Source organism: Myodes glareolus, chromosome 16, assembly GCF_982192425.1.
Source record: "Myodes glareolus chromosome 16, mMyoGla1.1, whole genome shotgun sequence".
Lineage (NCBI taxonomy): Eukaryota > Metazoa > Chordata > Mammalia > Rodentia > Cricetidae > Myodes > Myodes glareolus.
This window is the reverse complement of record NC_142041.1, coordinates 15,849,175-15,864,195: the sequence shown is the minus strand read 5'-3', so window position 1 is coordinate 15,864,195 and position 15,021 is coordinate 15,849,175. Positions and strand designations below refer to the sequence as shown.

General features: G+C 41.2%; 1 protein-coding gene and 1 pseudogene across 1 annotated transcript; one reads left to right on the top strand and one right to left on the bottom strand.

Annotated features, from left to right (window-relative positions):
• Positions 1–819: 819 nt before the first annotated feature.
• On the bottom strand, positions 820–1,188 carry LOC148119534 (Nuclear RNase P; annotated as a pseudogene).
• A 786-nt stretch (positions 1,189–1,974) lies between these two features.
• Positions 1,975–14,475, top strand: LOC148119533 (NFATC2-interacting protein-like). The gene is made up of 4 exons (XM_087897293.1): positions 1,975–2,007; positions 4,568–4,702; positions 6,875–6,988; positions 11,541–14,475. The coding sequence occupies exons 1-4, from the start codon at positions 1,975–1,977 to the stop codon at positions 12,342–12,344; spliced, it is 1,086 nt and encodes a 361-aa protein (XP_087753419.1). The 3' UTR covers positions 12,345–14,475.
• The last annotated feature ends 546 nt before the right edge of the window (positions 14,476–15,021 follow it).

Sequence of the window (15,021 nt, the reverse complement as noted above, 5' to 3'; positions counted from 1 at the left end):
GCTGACTATGCCTGGATCTCTTGGTTTTGTCCCGTCTTTAGGCCTCTGGACAGGAGAATCCATGGCATGGACCAGGCACTCCAGTACCCAAATGGGATGGTCTGCATTCTGCGGAAAAACACAGACAAAACTTCCCTGACCCAAGACTAGTACATGGTCTGGACCATCTATTAGTACAGGACCTGGACCATACTAGGTGTTATCTGCTCCTTTCGGCAAATTCTGCCGGCGTGTGCCACCACAACTGGCTCCCCTTGCCAGTCTCTGGGGGTAGAACGATGTACTCTAGTTGTTTTAGGAACTAAACTGTAACCAGGCTGACCTTGGATTCACAGAGATCTGTGGGTCTTTGCCTCCAAGGAGCTGGGACAGGAGGCATGTGCCACCATTGTCCCCTGCGAGGCTGCTGTCCGCCATAGTGGCCACCGGGGCCAAGTACGCGCTTGGGTCCCTCCCTGCACCACCGCCTGGCTCCAGGCCACTTGCGGGCTCCACTCCGTGCGGTTCTGTGGATTGGCCTGGCCTGCCATAATGAAAACAATTTTTAGATATAGCTCTGCCAGGAACTTTTCCAGGGGCAGAAGTAATTATCTTAGTCTCTTTAGAATCTAGCATGTGAGTGTCATCATATAACCGGATGAAATCTTTAAAATTGTTATTTTTATATGGGGGCACAAAACCTCCCGAACAAAAATTTGTTAGCCTTTTTACAGGCTAACCATTTTTTTTTGTTTTTTTGTTTTTTTGTTTTTTTTTTTTTTTTTTTTGCTCCTATGTCTGGGGCACTCTAAAAAAATGTGTGAACATCTTTTTTAAAAAGAAAGAGCATCAGGTTGCTGGGAATTGAACTCAGGACCTCTGGAAGAGCAGGCAATGCTCTTAACCTCTGAACCATCTCTCCAGCCCCACTGTTAGGTAAAATTTTTTGAGCTTAGCAGCCGTGGCGCTGTGGGTCCTGTCCCTGCTGCCGTCGGGCTACTGTGTCCGCCTTCCGAGCTCCCTCAGCTGCCTGTGCTCCTCCTCGCGCCACCCGGCAGCCCGCCTGGTTTTGCTGGTGTTTTGCTCTCTGGGAACTCATCCCCCCACTTGGACAGGGCCCAGTTAGGGCCGTGGAGGGCCCCAGTCTCAGACCTTTTTAGGGGCCAGGGAGTGACGAGCACTTAGTACATGGCCCAGCCAGGGGGCCCCGCACGCCTCAGCCATGCCGGCTCCCCCCGCACGCTCAATCCCACGGCCTTTCTAGCCGCCCCTGCGTCCGGCCCGCAGCTGCTGTGCCTAGGTGGACCATGTCCTGTCTTAGCATGTGGGTGCCCTCCAGCCTGACCCATGTGGCCAGTCTCTCTTAGCTGCTTTGTATCTCTCTCTCTCTTTGGCTCTATGTGCACCTTGGCCATGGTGTGCACCCGTGGGCGGTCCCCGTGGCCCGCCACAGTTGTGGTCGCCGTTTCTGTGACCTGCATTCCCATGAGATGTCGGCCATTTGTTAGCCGTCAGCTTTCCGGGGCCCTGTCGCCTTGGAAACGGACTCCCGCTGGGCGCTAGCCATGCCAGCCTGTTCTCTAGTAAAAACTAAAGACCCTGCAAGTAAAAGTCAGGGACTAAATTCTCTCAAAAAAATTAGGCAATTAACTACCCTACATAAAAGAAAACTGTCTTAAGGAACTCTCGTGTTGTCTCAAACCTAATACCGGTGCCCATTCTCTCCCAAAGACCTAACAATACCTGTTTACCTGGCCTTTACCCTGGAGCAGAAGTTCCCACACCCAAATAAGCCAATCCTGGCCAATCCACCCTCCGCAATTCACTTACCGCTGGCCAGCCTCCCGAGGGTGACCCCCCACGGAGATCCTTACCCCTCAAAACTCGCAGATGGGTTTTGCAGACGAGTGTTCTTTGGTTGCAGTCACTTTCGATTGCCCACCCAGGGACGCCATTTGTAGAATCACCCAAGGTCTGCATCACCACCCTCCCGGTATGGACCGCGGCTCCATACCACCACGAGCTTGGGCAAGGGCCTAGGAGTTAAACAAAAGACACACACACACACACACACAGAGTCCGAGTCATTCACCAAGAGGTGAATGCCAATTTATTTAGCTTTATCCAGAGTTAATATACCTTTTTCCCCTGTAATGGAAATCCCTCCCAGCCAGAGGGGGTTGGGGGAACTGGCGCCATGTGAGAACTTTTTTGCAGGCAGGTAGGCGAGAGGGACCTTGGTGCCATGAGTTCTCCCAGGCAGGTTGGGAAATTACTATTTTAAGGTAATACAAGGCCCTACGGCTAATTCACCAGGCTAGCAGAGCAGAGCACAGAATTTAGCAGGAAGCTTAGCTGGTTAGCCAAAACAGTCCTTGATTTGCATCCCAGGGAGCAAGGGAAGACAGGGGCCTACAACTTGGGAACCCCTCTAGTGCCAAGCCTCTTGCCAACCCTTAAATGGCTTCCTTAAGTAAGATAAGGGGAGAGGGGGAGAGAGAAGGGAGAAGGAGAGGGTTAGGGAGAGCTTGGGGGAGTGGGGTGGTTGAGATGGAGGAAGGATGCATGGGCAATTTTAAAGAAACCATAAGGCATGATTCCATTTTGAATTTTAGATTATCTTTTTGCTAGAGATAAAAGAAAAATGGATGCCACATGATTTCACTGCCATCTTGATTAAAGGGGACCACGTGGAGTGGGCCTACCAAGGTGGCAACAACAGATCTTTGAATTGGGAAAGATTTTTGTGTGATGACTCATGTCTCATTCTGAACACAAGGTATAAAAAATATAGGATTTAAAGTATTAAAGCTGCACCTCAATGTTTTTATACTCAAAAAAATATACCTTGTTCTCCCAGCTAAGCTTCATTAATTTAAGTGTCGCCCAGGTGATAACGGTCATAAAGACAAAGAGAGCATAGGAAACAGCTGAGGTTTACAAATACATGGCAGGACTGGAATCCCGAAGAACGTGAAGCTGCAAGGATAGATCTTAACAGTTTCAGAAAGGCCAGTGCCAGGTGATAGATACCAGAAGTACCAGCTGCAGTGAAATGGAGCAGGCTGAGACCTAAAAGACAGGCTATGTACATGCCGATGAAGGTGGGGCCAAAGAAGTACTTTATTGTGGGTATTTGAGGAAGATATTTAAGAGATTTAAGTCTGTGGGACATTTGTGCTTATAAAATGTTTTATACTGTTTATGTTTGGACTTAAAATAAGAAGCTAAAAATTAGGGTCACAGCCAAAATCATCAAATGTTAACTAGAAACTGGGTTGTTCACTTCTTATGATGCAGCAAGACAATGACCTAAGCAGTTTTCAGGAGGGTTTAGAACAGTGTCCGAGTCTATGAGTCTCCAAGCTTTGGGGCTTGTACCAGGTAGCCTAGGATCACATCATGTCAGATGTTTGAGTAGAGATTTATAACATTGGCAAAACTGGAATTGTAAAATAACAATGGGAAAAGTTTTGTAATGGGGGAAATCACCACAACATGGAAAACTATATTAAAAGGTCAAAGCATTTTTCAGATAAAGCTCTCATTCATTCAGGGAGAAAGTTCTTACTCCCTAAAAGGGGTATCACCCTCCTTATCTCTTGCAAAAGGAACTTGTGGCCCTTTCATTAGCTTGGCTGTTGTGTCTTAGAACTCCTCAAGGGCAATGCTAGGACTCCCTTCTGTTGCCATTTCACCCAGGGACCTTTTCCTTGTCACCTTTCCTTGTCTTCCCAGGAGACAGCAATAACAGCTGGATACAAATTTGCTCTGATTTTACCCTCAGAATGACTGATTTAGTTTCTTTATTAGCTTCAATTCAAAATCATTGCTTTTTAAGGCTAAACCTGGCAGAATGTAAAGTTCCAGTCTGATAAAATTTGCCAAATTAGGCTGTTAGGAAATCAAAATTAATAGTCAGCCATCCATAAAGTACTGATATAATTGATTACAGGGATAAGCCTTATATAGTCCCCTGTATATGTTTTCAAAATCAAATTTAAAATAATTAACTAGAAACAAAGTTTGTCTAATAAATAAAGATAAACCTAGGCAGTCTCATTATACTTCAGAGATCTGCAGAATATGGCATTTAAAATGGTGATTTAAAAGCTTATTATATTAGACAGAGACACTGGAATTCTAGCAGTGACCCAAGGTCTCCAAAGGAGATTATGGGACACCATGATGTCTTTGCCTGAATTATGAAGACACTAACCACTGGGTGAGATGCCCTGTTGGGACCATTTGGAGTCCTGGCTTCCAGCCACTCTCCCCCGCTAGTGACCTTTACTTGGCCTTCTGATTTGAGCTACTGAAAGCTGTGTCCAGCTCTGCTTCCTGAGCATGTGTTTCCTTGTCCTTGATTGAGGATCAGGGGATGAGGTTTTCACCTGCTGGCCCACTTGACTGTGTTGGGTATACAAGCCTCCATGATACTATTCAATGAAGGGCTTCTTTACCAGTGACTAGAGGTCCATGTCTCTGTCTGTGCTGTCTCTGTGTGTCTTTGTGTGTTTCAGTCTCCAGCCCCTTGCCCGAGGTTCACGAATGGTTCTGTAGTACAGGTGCCTCAATCCAGGAGTAGTGCCGCAGTCACGTAGTACAGGCGGGCAACGACAATGCCCGAGTGCAACACCTGCTGCCAGGACAGGCCCAGACTGTGGACAAACAGCAGCACATTGGAGAATTAATTGTAACACTTTTGCCTAGACAAAATAAGGTTTGTATTTTCCGTTTCCTTCTTCCACATGAAAGAAAAATTCACTTATGGGCCTGGCTAAGACTGTAAGACTGCTGTTTTGATACTCCTGCTCCCAATGTTGTGGCGACCTGGGTATGGCTAACTTTGTGGACTCTGGTCCCTGTCATATTTAATACATTCAAAAGCTGCCTGGGCTGTACTCAGGTATCATGTATTGATCCTTCTTGGATCTCCGATAGTTTTGATGGTTAGACTAGCTACAACTTTGTCAGTTTAGCATCAGGATGTATGCAGATCCTTTCACAAACCTATCTCCAGCTTGTTAGCTCAAGCCTTGAATTTCACATGACAAGCACAACTCTTTCCCCAAGAGAATCTCAATCCCTTAACACCATCCTCACCCAAACAGAAGTTCCTTGGGAGAATAACACTTGACCCCCATTTAAGCTCTTGGTGCTGGTGTTAGTGACTGTGTCAGAGGAGCAATAGGTGGCAATTGAGCTTTGGAAAGATCAGCCCACCAAGAATCAAAGCACTGATGGGTGAATCTTGGATAGGCATGGCCCCAAGGGCTTTGACTACAGAATGTTTCTTGGTACTGCTATGCTTTTACACGTTTGTGGCTGCTATTTTTCTCTGATCTCTGGCACAGTGTGAGTGAGTGTGTGAGGATCCCCACTGCCTTGAATGTAGTGTCATTATCTCATGAAAATATCTTATTCTACTGGGCATTTTTACCTATGAATTATTATGAAAATGATTTCCTTTTAAGCTATACTGTTTAGCTGAAGCAATGATTTTATAAAATAATTGTGTTAGCTTAAATAGAATTTTGATGATTTAGGGTTTTTAATAAATATAGTAAGGGATTATGACAGAGATTTCTTAAGTGTGAAAATTAGTATAGGTAAAAATAGGATGTAGTATTGCCCCCATCTCTGATATAGCATGGGCTGCAGAGGATTGAAAATAAGAACAAGGAAGCATCACACAGCTAGGATTTAGGAGTTTCTCTTGGGAATCCATATAGACTGTGGCTTAGATTCATAATTAAGGAAGACAGAAGCTAGGCTAGTTTAACTTTTTTAATCTTAATGTTGGAGGATGTGTTCATGGGTTTCGGTATGCATCATAGCTGGAACAAAGCTTTAAATAATGAATTAAGTTTAGCTTAAGATGTTTTTATGAATGACCTTGAAATAGAAAATCTTTGGGAACAATTTAAAGTTTAGAAAAAAAGGCCTTTCAATAGTTAAGCGAGAGATTCATTGAAGTAAGGAAACAAAACAATGGCAGCCTGGCTATTGCTAGCTGACGTACCTTTCCTGCTAGAATGTGTTGGTAATCAAAGGTGATGATTAATTCCTTGTACACATTTCTGCCCTCAGCTTCCTGCTATAAGCACCCTGAGTATTTAAAGTAGAAATGACTCTTTTTCATATTTAAAAGTTTAGATTTATGATTCTTTTGAGATTCTGTACAGATTACCCTTTGAGATAAATAATAAAGTGATTGATCCTTTCTTTGTAAGTACAAAATGTGGCCTGCCAGCAAAAAAACTGGCTGAGGAAAAAAATTTGTTGCTTGCTTACACTCCATTAATCTAAAACAAGCTGTATGGACATGAATGTATGTGGGTCCTTGGAATTAGTTTCTTTTCACCTGTAATACGTAAAATGTTTAATCATAAAAGGAACATGAGAAATGAGATATTTTTTACTTGTATTCATTATAATCACTCACTTAAAAATAGAATGTAACCCTACTATAATTTTTATACTGTTTGAAAGATTTTGCTGGGTTTTATAAACTGTCAAGGAAAAATTAAGAACAAATAGAAGGGATAAATCTGGACAGAAGAAAGAAAAGAAGAAAAGAGAAGAGAAGGATGATAGAAAGACCCTAAATGTGTATGTGTGTGTGTGTGTGTGTGTGTGTGTGTTTCCTTTTTTCACCAGCCCCAGAGAATTAAGTTTTACTCCCTCAGATAGAAAAGTCAAATAGAGTGATTTGTCTGTAGACTCTGTGGTTCCCTCTCTGTAAGAACTTTGCGGTCCTTACAGCAGCATCTTACCTTTCTCCACCTGTAAATATCAGCATGTAGTTACCCCTGCTTTTCTTAATTTCCTTCAACATTCTTTGTCCTAAGGAAGTGAAAAATGGGAATTTTTACGTGGGACTCTTTCTTAGAGTTCTTTGGCAGTGTACACATTCCCTCTGGTTTTCTGTTCTTGGACAATTATAGCTAATCCCAATTTGGAAGAGCCTGGGAACCTCACTACCCACCTCCAAATCAGCACTGAGGTAAGTGGTGACTCTGAGATCAGCATTCAGACTCCGAGAACAGCATTCATCACACATGTCTTCTGCTAACATGCACAGCTATCTGTCTCGCAGAGTGTGCAGATGGCCACTGAACCACTATGCCTTTCTCAAAACGTTGCAACATGTACCAGTTATTTTTCTCATCACTTGGACCAAATGCCTGACAGAAACAACTTAAAAGAAGAGACAATTATTTGACTCATGGGATCATGGCTTGGGGCCCATTGAGAAGCAGCACATCATGGCTAGTAGTAAATTACTTAGTGGCCAGGAAGAAAACAGGAGGAAAGTCTGAGGTTCTACTAGTTTCTTTAAGAATACATACACCCCATAACGGGAAGGCATGGGGTTCTACACTCTCTCTACAACTGGAGGTCACACTTTTAACACATGGAGCCTTGAAGAACATTCCATATCCAAACTACAACAAAAGTCAATAAAGAGATATTTCACAGCAAGAGAAAACATGCCTGATCCAAAGACTACAAAATTCAATGTGCTCAGCACGGAGGAAAAGATAAATTTGGAGGATATTAGACATTTGTTCAAGACAGGCTCTACAACATGAGCCACATGAAAGACAGCCTCAGTTTTCATGTCCCCAACCATAGAGCTGCACCTGTGACTAGGAGTATTCAGATTTATAAATCATAAAACAAGCTATGTTTACTTTTCTTTTATCCTTTTATTATATTTAAAATTGTGTGTCCATATCTTATTTTTATTGTCCTTTATACATTCATCTAGTTTAAGTTTGCTGAGGCTTTTTTCATTATTAAACAATGTTTTTTACTTCATGAAAATAGAATTTGAATGTTTACAGAAAACCCAAACTGAATCGATAATGCAAATGAGAAACCCAATAAGCTAGTTAAGAACTTCAGTAGAAAGTCTCACTGACAGAATAGATCATGTTAAATACAGAGAGTCTGAAAACAAAGACATTATAGATCAACAATAAAATAAATATTTATCTTATAAGAAAAAATCTTGGGAAAGTTTCTAGGTGTCATGAAAAGATCTAACCTCTGAATTGTGAACTTTGAAGAAATATAAAAACAAAGACATAGAGAATACCTTCAGAAAATCATGTATATGTACATGTATGTATATTATATATATATATATGTATATATTCACAAGACAATTGTCCATGCTTAGATGACTGAAGTAATTAGTTACTTTTAAGTCAGCTCTACAGAGGATGCTAGAAGCAACAAATCAATTTGAAAATAAGAATAAAAAAATCCTAAGTCACAGAGAAAAAATGAACAACACCAAAATAGGTAATTTAAAAAGTGATAAACAACACAAAAAATGAACAAAATGACAGAAATTAGTCTATTTCTTTCAATAATGTGAAATATTGATGGCCTAAATTCCTAAAAAAATCATATGTTCTAAGAGATTGAATTATAAAACAGGATCCATGTTTTTATTGCCTCTAAGAAACACAGTCCAGTATCAATGATAGAAGACATCTTATAGTAACAGTAAGGGAAATAGTATTCTAAGCAAATAGAATTATGAAAAATGTAGATGTAGCTATTCTAATATCTGACAAAATAGATTTCAAACCACACCTAGTAAGAAGAGATGAGGATAGACACTTTATACTTATTAAAGTAAAACTCCACCAGCAGACTATTACAACCTTAGCCATGCATGCACCAAGCATAGGAAGAAAAAAATTTAATAACAGAAATGCTATTAGACCTAAAACCAGAGATCAATCCTAACACAGAACTGGTAATTGCAATGGACAGGAAATTCAGAAAAACCTAAACAGAGAAACATAAATTCATTTGATCTAACTTATATATGGAACATCCCAATAAAATCCAAATAAATTTAGCCCATGAAACTTTCCTCCAAATAGATCACAAATTATAATGTCACAAAGCAAGTCTCTACAAATAAAAGAAAACTGAAATAGCACCCTGCCATCAACTTGACCATGATGGAATAAAGCTATGTTTAAACTGCAGTAGAAAATACAGAAAGTCCACCAGTTTCTGACACTAAGCTGCACAGTACTAAATGGTATTGGGTCAAGGAAGTAATCAAAAAAGAAATTTAAAAAATTTCAAAATTATATGAAAATAAAAGCACAATATGCCAGAATCTACGGGATACACTCAAGACAGTCCTAAAAGGAAAGTTGATAACACTGAAAGCCTACATCACAAAAAGAAAGATCTTAAATTAATAATATAATTAGAAAGAAAAAGCAATAATAAATAATACCCAAAAATAAACAGAAAGATATAATCTAAGCCAATGCTGAAATAATTAAAATAAAAATGAAAAATACAAAAAATCAATACAATTAAGTTAGTTCTTTGGAAAGATTAACAAGTATAACAGTTTTTAGGCAAATTAACCAAAATAAAGAGATAGACGATCTCAATTAATAAAATTGGGTGAAAATGGAGACATTACGGGGACAGGGCGGTGATTGCAAATGGGAGGGAGTTCCTTTGTTTTAATAGCCTGCCTGCAGCAAGGTAAGACTGCAGGCAGGGAGACTTCTGACCAGCAAGTGGCACTGATCCTGTAGCAGAAGGTACAATGGAGCGGTAAATGTGTTTCTGACCCACCACACAAGCCTGGAAAGGGAACACACAATCTTCCCGCCATCCTTATCTCCCTGGATATTCCAAAGGGGCAGCTTCCCCCGGCTAAACCCTTCTCCTCCTACACCACCCCCGCTTTCAGCCAGGAACCCCTTCCCTTCCTCTTTCCCTTTTTCAGGGCATAAAATCCTCCAACTCAGCCTGTGTGGGCGCTGCTGGGACTGGGCAGTGAGTGCAAATGGGAGGGAGTTCCTTTGTTTTAATAAACTGCCTGCAGCAAGGCAGGACTGCAGGCAAAGTGATTCCTGGCCAGCAAGGGGCACTAATCCTGTAGCAGAAGACCCAGTGGAGGGAAGAGCCATTGGAGAGCATCTGAAGGAAGAGATGGGCAGGCGCCAAGGCAAGAATTCTTCCAACAATCTGAAAAACAACATGAAAACACCAGATCCCAGCGATCTTACAACAGAAGGACTTGAACACCCTATTCCGGAAGAAGTGGAAAACAGTGTCATTATGAAAGCAATAGAGTCTCTTAAACAGGGTATGAATAACTCACTTAAAGAAATAGAAGAGAAATATAACAAAAAGATTGAAGAAATGAGTAAAGAAATGGAAGAGAAATATAACAGAAAGTTTGAAAAAATGAGTAAATTTGTAAACGATACCCTGGAAAACCAAGAAAAAACAATCAAACAGGTAATGGAATCAGTTCAAGAATTGAAAATTGAAATAAAGGCAATGAAGAAAGAACAACACGAGGGCAGGCTGGATATGGAAAATCTAGGTAAACAAACAGAGACTTCAGGAACAAGCATAACCAATAGAATACAAGAGATAGAAGAACGAATCTCAGATTATGAAGACACCATAGAGAAAACAAACGCTCTGACCAAAGAAAACAGCAAATCCAAAAAATTCTCAACACAAAACATTCAGGAAATCTGGGATATAATAAAAAAAACAAATCTAAGAATAATAGGGGTAGAAGAAGGAGAAGAATTGCAGATCAAAGGTCCAGAAAATATATTCAACAAAATTACAGAAGAAAACTTTCCCGACCTAAAGAACGATATTCCTATGAAGGTTCAAGAAGCATACAGAACACCGAATAGACTGGATCAAAAAAAAAAAAATAAATCCCCTCGCCATGTAATAATCAAAACACAAAGCGTTCAGATTAAAGAAAGGATATTAAGAGCTGCAAAGGAAAAAGGTCAAGTAACTTATAAAGGTAAACCTATCAGACTTACACTAGACTTCTCTATGGAAACCATGAAAGCCAGAAGGTCCTGGATAGAGGTACTACAGAAACTAAGAGATCATGGATGCAAGCCCAGACTACTTTACCCAGCCAAGCTATTGTTCACTATCAATAGAGAAAACAAAATATTCCAGGATAAAAACAAATTTAAACAATACATAACTACAAATCCAGCCTTACAGAGAATATTAGAAGGAAAATCAAACCCAAGGAATCCACCATTCCCAACACTGCCTACAATAATTCAGACATCTAGCGACCCTTCACAAGCACAACTCAAAGAAGGAAAAAACATACACTCTACTACACACACACAAAAAAAAAATGACCGGAGTCAACAACCACTGGTCATTAATATCATTTAATATCAATGGACTCAATTCACCTATAAAAAGGCACAGACTTAGAGATTGGATATGAAAACAGGATCCAACATTCTGTTGTTTACAAGAAACACACCTCAACCACAAAGTCAGACACCTACTCAGAGTAAAGGGTTGGGAAAAGGTTTTCCAAGCAAATGGACCTAAGAAACAAGCGGGTGTGGCCATTCTAATATCTAACAAAATCGAATTCAAACTAAAATCAATCATAAGAGATGGAGATGGAGGTCGAACTCTTCCCCTGCCTGGGTTCTGAGTCTCGGCCCCAGTGCACTGGTTCTCGGCTCGATTAAAACCTCATGTGATTGCAGCAAGGACAGTCTCTCGTACAAAGCAGCCTCAACCTCATCCCAGATACTTCATCGCTCTTGAAACTTTACCTCTCAGAGCCTGAGGATGAGGCGGATGTGACAGATTCTGGCAATCCTCCCCCTGCACTACTTTCAGATTCTCCTTGGAAGAAGAAGCTGAGGATTAACCATGAAAAAGAAGAGACGAAAATGGAGGCGCTTCCGGAAGTGAATAAGCGCCTCCAACATCTGCGATCCTGCCTAAGCCCCAACCAGCACCAGCGTCCAGCCCTTCAGAGCCTAGATGATGAGGTGGTCCTAGTGGAGGAACCTGCCTTGCCTCAGAGCCCGCGGCCCTTCACCCTCAAGATCCGGTGCCGAGCTGACCTAGTCAGATTGCCTGTCATGATGTCGGAACCCCTTCAGAATGTGGTGGATTACATGGCAAATCATCTTGGGGTGTCTCCAAGCAGGATTCTTTTACTTTTTGGAGAGACAGAATTGTCCCCTACTGCCACTCCTAGGGCCCTAAAACTGGGAGTGGCTGACATCATTGATTGTGTGGTGCTGGCCAGTTCTTCAGAGGCCACAGAGACATCCCAGCAGCTCCAGCTCCGGGTGCAGGGGAAGGAGAAACACCAGATGCTGGAGATCTCACTATCTCCTGATTCTCCTCTTAAGGTCCTCATGTCACACTACGAGGAGATCATGGGACTCTCCGGACACAAGCTCTCCTACTTCTTTGATGGAACAAAGCTTTCGGGCAAGGAGCTGCCAGCTGATCTGGGCATGGAATCTGGGGATCTCATTGAAGTTTGGGGCTGAAGCTTCCTCCTCTTGTTTGGATGTAGAGCCAAGACTTGGGGACAACAGCTCCCACTTTTATTATTACTTTTTGCCCCACAAGGGCTAACAGAAACTGAATTAGAACTCGTTTATTTATTTATTTCCAGTACTGGGGATTGAACCGTGGACTGTGCACATACTAAGGATGTTTGTGTGAAGTTGAGGTAAAACCAAGGCATGACCTTTGACCTGTCTCTTGTTACCATAGTCTCAAGCAGTTGGCTGATTGTTATTTGTGTGACTGTGGTTGCCCCGGCTGCCTGTGCTGTGTGTATGTTTGTGCTATATCTGGCAGTCCTGGGGTACAAAGAAGGGGTCTTGGCTTCCCTACCATTTCATGTTCATTAGTGCACTTCATCAAACATCTGTGCTGTGAAACTTGGCGTATATTGGGTTTGTTGAGCTAAATGAGCATTGCATTTGGGTGCCCAGTTTGGAATTTAGACCACATTGGGGACCAACAGTGATTTTAATTTTTATTTGGGAGCTGAGAATACATGTACATTCCCTGGTGGGGATCCTTAGTTGCAGGAAAATAAGCAGGTGATGGGCGGCATAGATGCTGAAGCTGAGAACTAGTTAGATGAGTGTAATTTTTAAAGGTTAACAATAGTGGTGTCTTCAGCCCTGGGCATCCAGTCTTCCAGCATTAGCCAATGTCTGCTACACACTTCCTGGTGTGTACGTCTAGCCACGTCTGAGCACGTGCTGCTGGTGAGTTTGAGGTCTTCTCTAGTTTTCGATCCTCCCACCCACTTAGTATATTTGTGTCTTTGAATATGAATGTCTTTATAAGATAAATTTCTAAATGTGTGTGATTTTAGTATATCTACACGGTTGTGTGCAATAGACATTCTGTCTGCACTCAGTATGAGTGACAGTTTAGCCATGTTAGCCCTTTCTAGATTTGTTGTTGCTCTGATCTGCTGTGGGTGCCCTAGTGGCATTAGATGGTTTTACTCACACATTGCCTTAAGTGGGAGGATGCCTGAGTCTTCAGCTCCTTGGTACCATATTCCAGGCTACAGCAAACATCTTATGTGTTTACTTCTGGGCCAGGGTAGGTAATTGGCATACTTGCCCAGAATGGGACCGTGTTTTATACAGGTTCATTTTTCTGGTTGGTCTAACGTTTTCTTCAGAATGCGGACTGACGTTTCTTGGAGCTTCTCTTTCCTTATCTTTAACCAGTATTTGGTGTTGCCATACTTTCTGATTTTGCCAGTTCATTGTGTATAAAGCACCGCATATTTTAATATCATTTATCTGATCACCATTTCTTATCCACGTCCACCTTCTGGTTATCTTTGTTAACTGCTTGTTTTCTTGTGAGGCTTGCTTTTGTGTGTGTTTCTTTCCCTCGAGAAATTGCTTGTGTTCTGGGCAATTGCAAATAGCCTTCAGAATAGCACTTTGTATATTCAGGGGATTTTCACCAAGCATACATTCTTAATTTTAATGTAGACAGTTGACTTTGGTAGAAGGTCTGTTGCCTTTTTTTTTTTTTTCTTAGAGAAAATGAGAAAGAACTTCCAGAGTGGGAGAGCTCTAGTGGGAATCTCAGGATTGATACTTTTGGATTTCTAAACTAGTTAAGAAACTTCCATTTTCTTCTGTTAGCTTGCTAGTTTTTTGTTCTTTTATCTCTCTCATATTGAGATCACTAAATGAGAATGGAGTTCTAACTGGTCTACCGTGGTGTGGTGTGGGTGCTGCTGTCTGAGCGCTCAGCTCTGGTTCTCCCTAGTTGCAGCTAGGCTGTACTGGATCCTGACTGTTGTACATCACTTCTGAACCATCTGAAATGCACCTTGTGTGGGAGAGCAAGTTTTATTTTGTATTTTATTATAATGAGCCAGTTTTCTAAGGTTTGTCTACTAAAAAAAATTAATCTACTAATATATAGTCTGACTTTCACAAAAATATGTCAAATTCTTAAATTTTTTGTAAGAAAATTCCTTTGAATTTTTAACATTAAAATACTCTGTGAAATGGTATAGCTTCCAGGTTTCTCAGCTCTTATATGAGGATTAATGAATCTGAACATATTGCTATTATGTAATCAGTCTCAGCTAATAAAGGGAGATGCCTGTAACTTAGGAAAAAAAAAGAGATGGAGATGGACATTTCATACTCATAACAGGAACAATTCATCAGGAAGAAGTCTCAATCCTGAATATCTATGCCCCTAATATAAAGGCACCCACATATGTAAAAGAAACACTTCTAGAACTCAAGGCAGTAATCAAACCACACACACTAATAGTAGGAGACTTCAACACACCTCTCTCACCAATGGACAGGTCAATCAGACAGAAATCTTACTGAGAAATAAGAGAATTATTGCAGATATTGAATCAAATGGACTTAACAGACATCTATAGAACACTCCACCCAAATAGGAAAGAATATACCTTCTTCCCTGCAGCTCATGGAACCTTCTTGAAAATTGACCACATACTCGGTAACAAAGCAAACCTATGGAATCGAATAGAAGACCCGGTGCTGGCATAACTGGATGTCAACCTGTAGAAGAATGAAAATAGATCCATATCTATCATCATGCACAAAAATTAGTCCAAATGGATTAAAGACATCAACATTAATCTGTCCACTTTGAACCTGATAGAAGAGAAAGTGGGAAGGAGTCTACAAG

Excerpts from the sequence above, each read along its gene's own strand:
- LOC148119533 (XM_087897293.1), top strand. The coding sequence starts at position 1,975 with ATGGACCGCGGCTCCATACCACCACGAGCTTGG. Across the intron at positions 4,703-6,874 it reads TTTTGCCTAGACAAAATAAG|AGTTCTTTGGCAGTGTACAC; the intron begins GTTTGTATTTTC and ends ACTCTTTCTTAG. Across the intron at positions 6,989-11,540 it reads ACCTCCAAATCAGCACTGAG|CAAGGACAGTCTCTCGTACA; the intron begins GTAAGTGGTGAC and ends ATGTGATTGCAG.